Source organism: Elaeis guineensis, chromosome 9 (assembly GCF_000442705.2).
Source record: "Elaeis guineensis isolate ETL-2024a chromosome 9, EG11, whole genome shotgun sequence".
Classification (NCBI taxonomy): domain Eukaryota; kingdom Viridiplantae; phylum Streptophyta; class Magnoliopsida; order Arecales; family Arecaceae; genus Elaeis; species Elaeis guineensis.
Genome location: NC_026001.2, coordinates 18,972,452 through 18,988,176, shown reverse-complemented (window position 1 = coordinate 18,988,176; position 15,725 = coordinate 18,972,452). Strand labels below are relative to the sequence as shown.

The 15,725-nt window shown below is 38.3% G+C and overlaps 1 protein-coding gene across 1 annotated transcript; it reads right to left on the bottom strand.

The window, feature by feature from the left end:
• Positions 1-263: 263 nt before the first annotated feature.
• LOC105051367 (3-oxoacyl-[acyl-carrier-protein] reductase 4) lies at positions 264-11,489 on the bottom strand. The gene is made up of 11 exons (XM_010931760.4): positions 11,115-11,489; positions 9,483-9,625; positions 5,327-5,380; positions 2,875-2,955; positions 2,728-2,773; positions 2,555-2,649; positions 2,430-2,462; positions 1,563-1,697; positions 1,384-1,477; positions 776-858; positions 264-548 (listed from the first exon to the last, which is right to left on the bottom strand). Exons 1-11 carry the CDS (start codon positions 11,275-11,277, stop codon positions 516-518), a joined length of 960 nt encoding a protein of 319 aa, XP_010930062.2. The 5' UTR covers positions 11,278-11,489; the 3' UTR covers positions 264-515.
• Between the last annotated feature and the right edge of the window lie 4,236 nt (positions 11,490-15,725).

Below are 15,725 nucleotides of genomic sequence, written 5' to 3'. Positions count from 1 at the left end.
AGGAAATTTTTTTTTTTATTTTTTATAATAATAATCTAAAAAGTCAACATTACTCTCATTCTATTCTGCTCATCCAAAAATGAGAAGTTAAATCCTATTTCTGATTTTGTTAAGATACATTGTTCCTGACATTCCTAGATTATTCGGATGATGAATCCATCAAAATAGTGACATCTGATACCCTGAAACAGCAAAAAAAAAAAAAAAAAAAATGCATTTTCTTGCTCTTATCACTAGATTTGAGCCATCAAAACATAGATCAGTTGAAGGAAAGTATGTCCAACAGCAAATATGAGATAACATTTTTCTTGTTCTTGTCACTAAATCACTTAACAAGACATCTGAACTACTGAATGGAGACTCAAAACACGGGGAAAAAAGTCTCGACCAGTGAAAAAGCCGGAGCACATTACCAACATGTCCATAATCAGCAACTAAGAGTGGGAAAGCTCTGAACTTCCAAGTGGAGGCTTAGCACACAATGGAAAACTATATCAAGAAACCTCCACTCAAGTTTACATTACCATCCCGCCATCAATGGTAAAAACCTGCATCACAATATTTATAATTATTTTTGATGCTTATGAGAAAAGGAAAGGCACACAGGATTATGCATAACACTTTGCACATTGAAATTCATGTAGGGGAAATATGTGAAAATGTGGAACTAGAATGACGACTATTCATGAAGTCATAAGCAAACAATGGATGAACAGAAAGCCTCAGAATCAACTAATCGGAACTTAAAATTGGAAAGGCGAATTGATTATATCACCTGCCCGGTTATGTAATCTGCAGCAGGATTCAGGGCCAAGAACTCCACCAAGCCAGCGACTTCTTCTGGTTGCCCATATCTCCCTGAAAATTTGCATAAAAAAATAACAAGATTCTCATAAACTACACGTCTTTACCCCATCTCATAAGGTTTATACTTAAGTAATGAAGAATCTTGCATCATCTAATAGTTAAACAAAACCAAAAAGCTGAGCAGGAGAAGATAGTTGAAGGCAACAATAACATCTACTGCAGGAAGCCATGCAGCTTCAGTCTTTAGAGGAAACCTAAACAGAAGAAACAGAATCAGTCTTCAGTCTCAAAACTTTCAATGTGTTCAGGGCCTTGACAAGACAACATGACCATGTTGTACAGAACATAGTACTATATCTGTCTTGAAGGGAGAAACCAGGAGAAATTAAGACCTATTCTCAAGTATTGCTTCTACAAAATATTATGAGATGACTTTGCATGCGCACGCGCACACAGACAAAAATAATCCATCAAACTTCCGAAAGATCTTACATCACGACCTTTTCAGCTTTTGGCATTAATATAAATGACTTGATTATTAAGCCAGAATAAAGACACATGGTGGTTCATGCTTACCTAGTGGGATGGTCTGCAAGATCTTCTTCTCAACGTCTTCTCCAAGTTGGGCAGTCATAGGAGATGCAATGAACCCAGGGGCAACAGCATTCACCTAAAGTATAGGTAGTTACAAATTATAACAAATTCCAAGAGCTAGGCTAAAATTACTTTGTATCTTAATGGAACCATAAGCTCACATTGATATTTCTGCTTGCATATTCCCTTGCTACAGTTTTGGTAAAACCAATCACCCCTGCCTTTGAAGCACTGTAATTAGCTTGACCTGCATTGCCAGTAAGACCAACAACAGATGCTATGTTGATGATCTTTCCCTGCATAGAAAGTCATTAACTGATAAGAATTCAGCAGTAAAAGAAGAATGATTACACATGCCAATGGTATATGTATCTCTTGCACCATTTCCTCCTCAAAAGTTCTCATTTAATTTTGAAGATGAATTGAAGTAATTTTAATGGTTATATGTATCATTCCTGGAAATGAGAACAATGACAAGTTGTGGATGTCAAATATGATGAACTAAACTGTTTCAGCCCCCACACCCTATTCAACCTTGTCTCCCATGCAAATGACACAGTTTAAAGCAGAATATACATAAACTTATGTCTATGTGTAGTTGTAGACGTGGAATATGATGAATTAAACTATTTCAACCGCCCCCCCCCCCCCACCCTTCTCCTTGTCCAACCTTGTCTCCTATTCATATGATACGCCTTAATGCAGAATATACACAAGCTCATGTCATCATGTACAACATGTTATTTAAGATTACCATCTTTTGTTTACCAAAAAAGGTGACCATCTCTCAGATAACCACAAAATTCCAACAGCCTTCCATGTATAATATGCCTCTGAGTACATTAACAGAAGTATATCAACAACATATTTATCATTAGTCATGATTTCTTTAGTTTTCAGCCACATGTCAATCAGAGTAATATAAGACATGAACACGAGCTGAGTTGTTAGGCCAGTTAAGTAGTACTCACAAATTCCTAAAAGGCTTGCCCATAAATGAAACAAAGAGAACATGGACTTTGACTTACCTTTTTCTTCTTCATCATAAGTTTGGCTGCAGCCTGGGAAAAGAACAGAATGTAGTTATGGTGACTAAACTGATTCATAAGTTAACATTTATGGGAACAAAATGCTAAAAAGTATGAGGGCACACCTGTGTACAAAGAAAGACACCAGTTAGATTCACGTCTATTACTTCCTGCCACTGTGATTTCTTCATTCTCATCAATAATGTATCTCGTGTAATTCCTGAAAGCATCAAAAGTTTGGCTATAGAAAAAAAAAGGTAATGAAGTAGCAAGAACAGAAAAGTGGAGTCCCAAGGACCTGCATTGTTCACCAAAATGTCAACTGTTCCCCATGCATCCGCTGCCTAGAAGCGTAAAAAGCGACATGGCATTAGCTTAGAAAATAAGATGACATTAAAAAAACTCCTACATGTATCACTAAAAGCACGCAGTATATCTGACTCACTATCTTGATCATAGATTCCACATCATCTTCTTTCGAAATATCTCCAAAAAATATAATGGCTTGACCACCAGATGCCTCAATCTGCAGTAGGGACCGACATGAAAATTCATGATCTAATGCTCGTGGTCTGATGAAAAATAATGAAAATAAACACAATGGGAGCAAAATATTTGAGAATTAAGTAGTTTGCTAGCCTGTATAGTCAAAACTAGATAAGGTTTCAAGCATCAGTGCTGCGAGCCGGCAGCCGGCATGGCACTCGCTGTGCTGTTTTTACCAGTGCATGTGTCAGGCCATGCAGAAACAACAACAACAAAGATTTAAATAAAACTCTGTGATATTTAAAAAATCAAAAAAAAAAAAAAGATTTAGTGAGTGTTGGTACTACCAACTCATTCACATAAAACATAGTTCTTGCGGTCTGGCATCTACTAATAAACTAAGCATAGTTCTAAGCCTTGTTTCAATATGACATTATTCATCTTTTCACATGCAGACTACTTTAAACAGTTAGTATTAGTACAGACAAAATTTAAGCAAAGTGGCTTAAAGCTTAATGGATCCATTAGTGGAAATCCAAGATCTCAAGAAATAAGAACTATTTGTATTTTGAGTCTTTTATTAAATTTATATAAATGAGTTCCCAAAATGAATAAGAATGATTGCTTGATCATTTTAGATGGGTTATAAAATGTACCCCTCAATCTACAATCCAATAACATTAAGAACGAAATATATTTTTCAGCATATAACAACAGTTCTTTTAAAATAAAAATATAAAGATAACATTAGTTGTTTCTGTTGCCTCTGGATATTTATCTCTTGTGATTATGGAATGATCTCCCAAATTCAAAAACAAGAACTCAAAAAAAAAAAAAAAAAAAAAAAAAAAAAGAAAGAAAGAAAGAAAGAAGAAATCAATCCAGCACTCTGATATTACCAATACGAAAAGAATTTTGCATCTAGCACTCTAACTAATTCTGTTAAGCTGAAAAGAATTCTTTTTTTTCAAAAGAACCTTGTAGAAAGTTTGGGTTTATTAATAAATCATTCACTATTATAGAACACATACAAATTCTAAGAAGTTTCGATCATATAAGCTAGCAGCGCCACTTAACCTTCCCCTAGGACTGCACATGCGGGAAAATACACAACTCAACTAAGCCTTAATCCCAAACTAGTTGAGGTCTGTTACATAAATCCTTTCCCTTCATCCTGGGTGGTTCAGGGCCATGCTTTCTGACAGAAAATAGTTCACAAAATAATAGCAATTCTTCTAATAGGGATATTGTTAATCTTCCTTTTTTTTTTTTGGTGGTTGGGGGGGGGGGGTGGTGTGGAGTTTAAACTTTTTATTAAAAACCAAAAGAGAAATTCTGCATTTCATTTTTTATTGGAAAAGAGAACCAATCAGAAGAAAAGTTACGTTTGCATATTACCAGAATTTTTTACAGAATTACAGGTCAAAAGTTTTCCAATTTCAATACTTAAGATTATACATAACAAACCCTGCCCATAGGCAAAACTTTGCAGTCATAACAGATACGTGAGGAGTATGCAGAGAATTACGAGGCTGGGCAATCTATTGTATAAAGGTCAGCACAAATCCAAAATAGACTTCCAAAGAAATCTCTATTTGAAATTGTAGAATATCATTGACAAGGCACTAAATATAGCATTATTATTTGCATCAGACATGTTTACTTTTTGGCCCTTGCAGGTCTATATTGCTTCAGTTGTCAAAGATAATATAGAGATTTGACATAAATCTGGCACAAGAACCACAAAACATAAGACAAATGTCAGAAAACTTTTAATCAATGAAAAGTTTAAATTCAAGTCTCCTCAGAAACTAACAAGATGATTAGACAGTACGAAAGCAAAGTCTTTCAAATTATAAAATGAGAAACTTTCACGATCTGGACAGATTAACTTTCAGTAGCTGGGCAAGTCATATCATTAATAAGCCAAAAAGGATTATCTCATTTAAACAATCAATCAATAGAACAATCTATACACGTTGGTTGCAAATAATGGGTGAATGAGAAAAAGTTGATTAATTTTAACCAGCCTCCATTGATCAGACATTTTAAATAGTTTTTCGCAGATGGTTCAACCACTGCAAGAGGGAAATGGAAAGGTGACAGTGGCCATGGTAACACAGTTTATCATGTCACTGTGCTTGTGACACAACTGCAGCTTCAGAATGCATGAAAATTCTATTATATAAAGAAATGATACTTTCAAAAAAACAAAATATGAACAAATTTATCTCACGATAAGTTATCCACTACAAGCAACTAATTTCAGGGCTTCTTAAACATATCGCATGGTCATCCTAATTATAAGAAAGATGTTGCACCAAATATGAATGGTAACAAGAAAACTAGATAAACTACTTGCAGAATTATATAGTAGATAAACTATTATGTAAGGAAACAGTTAGGCTTACTTCTTTGGAGACTTCTTCAGCTTCCTCCGTCGATGTGGCATAATTTATAAGGACCTGAATAGAATTTAAAAAGACCTTAGATTGGACAAAATTGGCAAAACACATGCAGCACCGGTGTTTACTATAATTTAATCACAGTCCCACATCGACCAGATCTGACTCACTGCAACCCAAACCCCACAACAAACCCACCCCCACCCAGCCTCCCCCCCCCCCCACCCCCCGGCAGGGGCACCCCAACAACAACTCCACCCGCAACACCATCCGCATATTTATATGTATGTGGGTATATGAGACGGATCATGCTCCTTTTGAGAGGATAGAGGTATCTTCTTCTCTCAAGTCCAGAAACAATAATAAGGCATCCAAGTTAAAGATCCACGCAATTAATCATGATCCATATCACGAAAAATGTGTATAAACCAAAAACCACATATCTTAGTAGTCTCTAACATATGCATCCAGCGAGTGTAAAAATGAAATATTAAAATAATGCAGGGCCACCTTTTGCTATGATAAAAGAACTAAAATCCATTGATTTTCAATGTACATATGTTTTAACATGTGGAGGTCATAAGCAATAAAGGATTGATTCTCAATTTAATCCTTAGTCATGTATTTTAGCATAGTCGCATAATCGAAAAAGGCCCTTTTTTTTATCCATATGATATATAGGTTAGAGACTATTAAAATATGTAATATTTGATTTCTAGACATTTTTACTGGTACAGATCGTGACCAAGAATGTGGATCTTTGATTTGAATGCTCCATTATTGATTCTAAACTAATAGACTTTTCTTAGTTCGAGAGAAGAGAGTATCTACTCCTCTTGAGTCCAAAATCAATAATGGGATGTCCAAATTTAAGATCCACATGATTAACCATGATCTATATGATAAAAAGGCTTAGAGACCAACAATCACATGTTTTGACAATCTCTAACCTATGCATCAAGTGGCACAAAAATGAATAGTTAAAATAATGCTAGACCATACTTTGCTATGCTTTGAATACTAAAATCTAATGATTTTCACTCTACATATGTTAAAACCTATGGATATCATGATCAATAAAATGATTTCTCAATTGAATATTTATCATGCATTTTAATATGTTAGCACAATAGAAACTTTTCATTCTAGTGTCCACAAATATATTAATTAGAGACCACCAGAATATGCGATACTGGGTTTCTAGGCATGTTTTTTTAGTGGTATAGATCATAATCAATAGTATGTGGATCTTTAATTTGGATACCACATTACAGATTTTGGACTCGAGGAGTAGATACCTTCTCCTCTCAAAAAGAGCACAATGCAACCCTATATATGCATATATGCATGGTTCGCCGTACCGGGCCGAACCGCCCGGTACGGGGTGTACCGAGCCGGACCGGTCCCTTACCGGTCCGGTTCGGGCCTATACCGCCCGGAATCGGGTGGTACGGCTCGGTACTGGACCGGTTCGGGGTGAACCGAACCGTACCGCCCAGGAAAAGGGGGGAGGGGGGAAGGTGGGGGCCTTTTCACATGGTTGGGGGGAGAGAGGGAGGAGAGAAATGGGCGTGGCCCACTTCACATGGGGGGAGGGCCTGGTGCTTAGGGGCCTTTTCACGTGGTTGGGGGGAGAGAGGGAGGAGAAAAATGGGCGTGGCCCACTTCACATGGGGGGAGGGCCTAGTGCTTTAATAAGCACCAGGCCTTCGGTGTTCTTTGAGAGTTCTCAGAGAACACTCATGGCCGTGGGCAACTTAATCGTTGAGACCTCCAAAAAATTAGAAAAGAAGGTAAAATTTCGTAAAATTGGAGGAGTGATTTGAGAAGAGGCTGATCTTTGGCCGGAGGTAAAATAATCTGTTATTTTATTAGTAAATATTTTTTTTGTTTTTGTTGTTAGAAATAGGATAAAAATGAGATAAAATAAAAATATGAGAAAATCATACCAAAATCTTATGATTTTGGTATGATTTAATTATATGTGATAGATCTTTGGAAGATCTACACGATGACATCAAAATTGATAATTTTTGTTAATTATATATTTTTTAAATATTTTTAAATATTTATTTATTTAAAAATTAAAAAAAATTAAATTTTAGGAAAAAAATTAGAGTTTGGGAATCATGTTTAGAATGATTCAAGCTACTTAAATCTAATTTCAAATTTTTTTTTCAAATATTTAAAATTAAAAAATTATTTTTTTAATTATTTAAATTAAAAAAATTAATTATAAAATAAAAAATATATAAAAATAGTGTTATATTTTAGTTAATTTAAAAATATTATTTGAAGCATATAACATATTTATTTTGAATTTATAAGTTTTAAAATAATTATTAAAATTATTTTAAAATTATATATAATTATTTTAATTATCATTAAACTATCGTGTTTTGTTATACTTGCATATATTTTAATTATATATATACTGCGGATGATCTTGCACGTGGAGTAGGGTCCATGGATGTATCTGGATCATCTCGCATTATGGATCCTATTATCCACAGCCACCTTATGATCCATATGCATATGGTGCATCCGAGACATCATCTTCTAGTGGTTACTATCCTATGCAGTCTGGAGTATCTTACGGATCAGATTTTGCTACTGGTATATTTGGATGGGCTCCTCCACAACCATACCATCATCTCGAGGATACTTCTCAGAGTCAGAATTTTAATGAGAGGTCTGAGATGTTTTACAATCCAGAGAGGATGCCTTATGGGATGATGAATATTCGAGAGTACGGTGCAGCTTGGCTAGAGGGTTGGACTGATATCCCTTCAGACTATGTTGATGATCCAGACATCTACGAGCGTCACAGACACTCGACAAGAAATTAAATGCAGAGTACATCTTAAGGTTCGTATATAAGTTATTGCGCTTTGTACTTAAATATTTAGATACATTTTAATGCGTATTTTATATATTTTTTCTTTAGTTTTAAAATGACATAGTTGAAATATACTGTAAATAAATATATGTTTGAAATTTTGGACCAAGACTCTTTGTACCGCAACCTAACTCCAAATTGAATCCAAATATGTCAATAATATGCAATATAATGCCATATTGAAGTTATATTTATCAATTATTAACTTCAAAAATTCAAAAAAAAAATTTAAAAATCGAAAAAAATATTATGTACCGGTACCAGACCGGTACACCTAGGCATACCGTGTGTCGGTACGATATCGATACCGGTACCGTACCGTACCGGCACCGGCACGCCATTCGATACCGGTACAGCGAACCTTGCATATATGTATGTGTATGTATATACATGTGTCTATATATATACACATATACATGCACATACATGTATATAATATACATACATACATATATACATACATGTATACATATTCATATATCAGGAACAAACTATGCCCCTCTCTCGTGGAGAGACTCCTCTCAAGTGCAAAATTAATAATGGGACATCCAAATTAAAGATTCACATCGCTGGTCATGATCTATACTATAAAAAATGCTTAGAAAATGAAAAACACATTTTTTAATAGTCTATAATCTATGCATCAAATGGATGAAAAAAATGAACAGTTAAAACAATGTGAGACTATCCTTTGCCATGATCTAAAAAATAAAATTATTGGGTCTCAATCTATATGTTTTAACATGTGCAGATCATGATCAAAAACTTGTATTCTAAATATTTTATATGTATATTAGCACACCAATACAACAAAAACCATTCATTCTTTTTGTCCACATGATGCATAGGTTAGAGACTAACAAAATATATGATACTTTGTTGCAAAGCACTTTACTTGTATAGATCATGATCAATGCTGTGGTTAATCGACTTAAATGCCTATTATTGATTTTGGAGTTGCAATGAACAAGTATCCTCTCATCGTGAAAGGAGAATAGTCCATCCCCACACACACACACACAGATACACATAATACACACACACGCACAGGGGAGACTGTGTAAGTATTTTTCTTAAAAAAATAAACCAAAAAACACTCGAGCTCTAAAAGTTAATTAATGCCCAAACAACTTCCCACAAAATGAATCCCTTATTTGCTGCTTATAGCTCATACACATCTTTAAAATTGCTGAGATTCCATATGCCAAAATGCTTAATCTTAATTATAGTAGGAGAGACAAAATATAATGTAAACTTACTGACCTTGCAACCAGCTTTGCCCAAGGCTAATGCTATTGCTTTTCCAATTCCTCTAGAACCTCCAGTGACTATGGCAACAGGAGCTTCCACATTTTGAGCCTGTTCAATGCTTGCTTGCTCAACGACTGCCGCCTGAGTTCTCACACCTATTTGGGCCGTTAGTGAATAGGACATATTTATTAGCATGTTGAGGTTAATGTCAAAGGGAGTTTAGGATTAACTTATTGATTATGTAAAAAAGGCAGGACTACATCTACATAATGAAATGCCAATGGTGCTTAAATATGATCCAATATTTCATTAATCACTGAAATAACAATATATAAAATACTTTGTATTAAAAGTTGTTGATACACATGTTGCAAGAACCTGAATAGTTCTAAGCTCCTACATAACCAGAATTCTCCTTTTCAACCGGAACATAGCCAGATCATATCAAATTTTTCCCTCAAAGGAGATCACAAACACTTCCATTTTGTACCACTGATAGCACAACCCATGCTACATTGGATTTGCTCAAGCATTCCTGATGGCATCCAATAAGAAAGCAAATCACCACTATAAAATATGACAACTTCAACATAAACTTGACCATAGCGAAATCTACTGCATCTTGATTATCTATTGAAGAAAAGATAGAGCTTCGTGCTTCTAGGAGAAGGAAGTAAAACAGTCACAACAATAAACCTTCATTTTCTCTATAATTTGATCTTCGGTTCTCGTGAGCCTCAAAACAGTATCAATGTAATGTGCCCTTTCCCGGTGAATATTCAGCTCATCCAGTGAAAAAGGTTGGACTAAACTTGCAACATTGGGATATCAGCTGACAGGAACTTCAAATTTCCCTTTAAAATAAAACCATTGCATGGACAGCTAGACTTACATATCCAAGGACTAGAGTCAAGAAGTACTGTCTCTGTCATTTAAAGACTTCAAGCAGTCATCCTGTATAGAAAGGTCCAAGAGCAGGAGGATTTAAAACTTTTAAGCCAAGTACTGAGCTCGTGGCCCGTTTCAATGAAGAAGGGAACGGAGTAGAATGTTATAACAGCAAATTACACCATGCTGAATAATTGAAAAAAAAAAAAAAACACCGGATCGCAAATGATCCCACAATCATAGAATTTAATTTCTACGCAAAGACACTTTCACACATACCCCCAACTAATAGATTTGTTGGCTTTTTCATGTATCTAATTATCTAACATGAATTGTGAAGTGCGACAGAGCTAAAAACTAAATATTACGCTCAAATCTACGAGTCAAGCATTCACACTACCTAAACTCAAATAATCTATCATAAAGGAACACAAACTCAAAATCAAAATGTGTTTAACCGATTAACCCACTGAAACAAGAAGCATCAAGAAAGAACCAAATGTTCCCAATTTGGAAAAACTACAATCCATTCATCATTAGCACAGCATCTTTTCCACCAACACTTCTCAGCACGAATTCAATTATTCCAAAAATCGCTACTTTTCCGACTAATCCAGCTCAACCAACCACCCAAGCTATTCTCGCTAAAACCCACCACCCAAAGATGGGGCTTTCAAGCAGATCTCGATCCGAAACCTCAAACGTACGGCCCAAATTAATCAAATCAGAGTGCGGACAAGAGAAAGAGACGGTTACCAGAGAAGGCAGCGGTCCCATCCGATCTGAGGCTGGACTTGAAGCAAAGGGACCGGGCAGCTAGGCGGGGGGCGGCGGAGAGGGTCTGGAGAGGTGCAACCCTCCTTGGGGCGGCGGATCTCGCCGGGATGACGTGGGGATTGAAGGCGATGGAGGCGGCCATGGTAGGAGATATAGAGAAACCAAAGAGGGAGGAGGAGAGATCTTGGGGCAGTAGGGTCGGAAGGTCACCAGAGAAGAGAAGAGAGAGAGTATATAGAGGGAGTGGTCTTTGGAAGCTCCGAAGAGGGAAGGAGGTGAGCGTGTGAGTGAGACAGAGAGGGCGGAAGGACCGAGGCGTGGAGCTTCGGGTGGGTCCGCTCTTTGGTTTCGGAGCACCGGCCCGGGCGGACGGTTCGAGGACAGAAGGGAGGCAGTCTTGCTTTGAGATTTACGCCCATCGCTAACCTCGGTGGGTTTGGGGTGATCGCTTGGAGCCATGCCGCAGTGTTACCTCCGATACGTATGTTGCACCAATCCCCGCTTGCCACATGGCATATAGAACTTCCTGTGCGATTGACCGCGCAATATGGACCTTGCTGTTCTACTTTTACGGTTCTACCATTAGCCATCAAATAAAAGGTTATCATATTATTTTAAAAAATATTTTTTCCATTCAAATCGGCAAAAATTATCGGCTAGCAATTAAAGTAATCTCTTTCGATTCAAAATTTTCAATTAAGAATGATAATAATAAATATTTTTTTAATAATAAATGATTAGCGAATTTTTATTAGATGGTTCTGACATATGTGATAGGATGGTTCTAACAAATAATTTTTCTTAGATTGAAGGTTATTTTAAAGTGAGCAATGCTACGGTGGTCAAAAAAAGTTGCTCAAAAAAATTGCTTTAGTTGTCTTGCATCATTCACTTTATTTCATTATATGGCATATTTCATGAGGCTAATGCAAAGGAAGCAGTGAGAATACAATACATGAGCTGAGTGATTTTTTGAGCAAAAATCGTCAGTTACTGAAGCACTTTCTTTCCACATAGCCCTTGAAGCTTGCTATTGGACCACAATTTTTAAGGATTTCTAGCATGATTTAGGTTTTTAAGGATTTCTAGCATGATTTAGGGTTCAAAACTTTAAACTTTAGGATGCATTCAAAGCCACTCGCTGGTATTTTTGAAAATTCACCGCACTAAGCATGCGTACTCATTTCGTTGCGTACTCATTTCGTTTCCTTTATTATGTCATTGTTCTCACAATGAAGAGGAAATTTCGGTTCGCAACATTATTTTTGAAGGGAAATGGTAGTAGTTTTTAAGTTGAAGGCATAAGAAAACTTTTCACTGACAATCGCAAAACTAATGTGTTCATCTGTAAACATTTGTTCCACCATGCAGGACGCTGTAACTTAGACTAATGTGCAATAAAATATGTATTCATTGTAATTATATGTCACTATAGAAAAAATAAAAAGTGAGTCTTTGCAACAACAAACTCATGGCAAAGTTGATTCAGAGTGAAGATTGTTGTAGTATCTGATATTAAACTCCAAGTGTTGACTCTGTTGTGGGCAGTACTATCTCAATCATGAGTACGGAAACTCTCTGAAATCTCAGGCCAACGAAAATGAAGAGACAGTGACAGACATCAAAAAAAAATTAAGATGAAATAGCCACACCCCGCTACCAATGCCGATGGGATGAAGTCCGCTGTCAATGCCGACCATCAAATCATGATCCTGTCGATCTCCGGATAGATATCTCACCAGCAATACGGACCTATAATCTATACCGATGCCAATGTAGACTTTCATCGACTTATAGGTCGGAAACTCATCGACCTTCAGATCGAGACCTCACAGACCTCAGCGATGGCTTCCCACGACCCAAGATGACACAGATCTGATCGAAGTGCCACCTCAGTCACAAGTCAACCCAAACTTGTTGGCTCATGATCAGTCCATGAGGGTAACTAGTTGGAATCTCTCAAAAAACTTTCAGAACGTAGCCATGTGGGTATAACAAACACCCATGACTAACCATCTACGAGCCCAAGTCTGACAATCGATAAGCCTAAAAATAATAAACTCCAGCATCTCCCTATATAAGAAGGTAATAAGGAAACCAACAAAAAAGAAAAAGGAGAAGCTCTGGTAAGCCAACTCAAGTCATCACTAATTCTTATACTCTCTCTATTTATGCTTAAGCTCCGACTGACTTAATCATCGGAGGATCTTCTATCGGAGGCCCCACCTCCAATGTAAGCAGGCTTGTTTTGCAGATCTGTTCGACATCCCAACATCCAGATTGTCCTCTGCCTTCGGCCATATTAGCACCTCTAGAGCCTTGATACAATGCATTGGTGCCAAAGGAAGAGCCAGCAACCCTACTTAAGAAAGAGAGTATGCCGTGCCGTTCCCCCACTTTTCGTTGACCATTGACTTGGTGAGGTCGGGGTGGAACCTCTTGGTCATCCACCTCATGTAGTTTGACAGAGCTAGAATAGCTACTCATGATGGTGGAATCCCAATGATTCGATGACCAAATCTGTTAGGTCTAGCACCTTCAACATACTATAGAGCAATGGCAACCGCCCCAGCCTGCTCCCCAGATGGTGCTGTCTTGGCATAGTCACCGAGACCAAACTCCAATTCTAGAGAATCCTCTTTGGAGGACACATCGATCGATTTGCCTTGATCGATGACTATCCTCCCACCATGGGTCTGCCCATAGTCGATGATACTGATGGTGTCCTACTTCTAGCGAGGACTTGATGCCGAGTTACTCCCTTTGACCAAGCAATCTCGCCAAGACGAAGATCTTGAGGGAAAGATCAGTGGGATTGAGCATCGACTCGCCAAGATCCAGGTGGGCGACAGAAGGAATGATGATGTCTTCAACTTCAGCTTTCGGCCATCTTTTGTCCACTCCATCCTCCAAGAATTGATCCCGAGTTGATTCAAGATGCCGATGGTGGAATCATATGGTGGCTCCACCGATCTCCTTGACCACTTGGAGGGCTACAAGGTTATCATGATGCTCCAGTGTGCCACGGACATCCTCCTCTACCTTGCCTTCCCTACAATTCTGAAGAAGACCGTGTGGACCTGGTACTCTGGACTCCTATTGGAGTCCATTTCATCCTTCAAGCAACTTGGGCATCAATTCGTTGCTCAATTTGGCCACAGTCAGGTCCAATCAATGACTTCAGATAGCCTCTTCTCTCTCCATTAGAAAGAGAGAGAATCTTTGCACGATTACGTGACATGTTCCAATGCAGCTATACTCGGAGTGTGCAATCCAGACGAAGGCATTGCCATATCGATGCTGAAGTAAGGCATCCACAATGAGTACCTCATCTACTCTCTTGACAAGACATCCATGGGACTATACTAATCTCCTAGCCTAGGCCCACAAGCACATGTAGCCGAAGAGGGTCAGATTGCATGCCAGTGAGAGGAAGGTCGGACCTGCAACAAAAAGAAGTGTGTGCAAGAAGATGCACGCCCGATTTGGGTTGAAGCAAAATCCTCTCGACCATTGAAAGCGCCAAGGGTGAGAGTCCACCTTGGCCCTACACAAGCTACACCCTGTTGATTACCCCTTGAGCTTAGATCCTCATGAAAATCGAGGGCAAAGAGTACCTTCACCGACCTCCATCGATGAAGACCCTATCAATCCGATGAAATAAACGGAAGTACTGTCACTTCCATCGTAACCACGGTCACGACACCAAAAAGTATCTTCAATTGAAGGACGAGATTAAGGTGCTTACTTAATAAGGCTACCTCAGAAAGTACATTCAGGAGCAGCAAAGTCAAACCCCCAAGGAGCCATCCCGATGCCAGTCTAATGAGGACGACAACAACAACAACCGATCGGTAGTTGGCGTCATCAACATGATCTCGGATATCGAAAGCTACTGGAGGGGTAGGGAATCAGGTTAACACTGTTTCTATCTTTCGAGCCTGGAACACCAAGGGACTCCAAATATACTACTAAGAAAATTTATAACTACTCATTTTCGTTAACAAAATCAACCTTCTACGAATTCCTATCATGGATAAATTGAAGGTGCCAGATGGCACCAAAGGGAACAACCTTCTAAGGGCCCTATTCGGCCCAAGTGGCGATCCACGCCCACGGGCGAATCGAGCATACGCCGCATCGACATCAGCCCCAGTAGTGCTCCTTGCCTATGGATAAGTCGAGCGCAAGCCACATCGACATCAGCCCTAACGACACTCCTTGTCTACGGTGACTCGATTGCAAGCCACATCGACATCAGCCCTAGCGGTGCTCCTTGTCTACAGTGACTCGAGCACAAGCCACATCAACATCAGCCCTAGAGGCGCTCCTTGTCTATAGACAAATCGAGTGGCAGCCACATCGACATCAGCCCCAGCAATGTTCCCTACCTATGGACAAGTCGAGCGATAGCCATGTCGACATCAGTCTCAGTAGTGCTCCTTGCCTATGGGCAAGTCGAGCAGCGGTCACAACGATCTCGGCTCAAGTGGTGCTCCTCGCCTATGGATGAATCAAGCGCAGGCCATATCGACATCGGCCCCAGTGGCATTGTTTGCCTATTAAAAGTCGAGTGACGGTCACAACGAC

Coding starts and splice junctions, on each gene's coding strand:
- LOC105051367 (XM_010931760.4), bottom strand. CDS start 11,277: ATGGCCGCCTCCATCGCCTTCAATCCCCACGTCATCCCGGCGAGATCC. Junction 2,650..2,727: donor CATTTTGGTGAACAATGCAG/GTCCTTGGGACT, acceptor TGATGCTTTCAG/GAATTACACGAGATACATTA. Junction 859..1,383: donor CTTGCAGACCATCCCACTAG/GTAAGCATGAAC, acceptor GCAAATTTTCAG/GGAGATATGGGCAACCAGAA.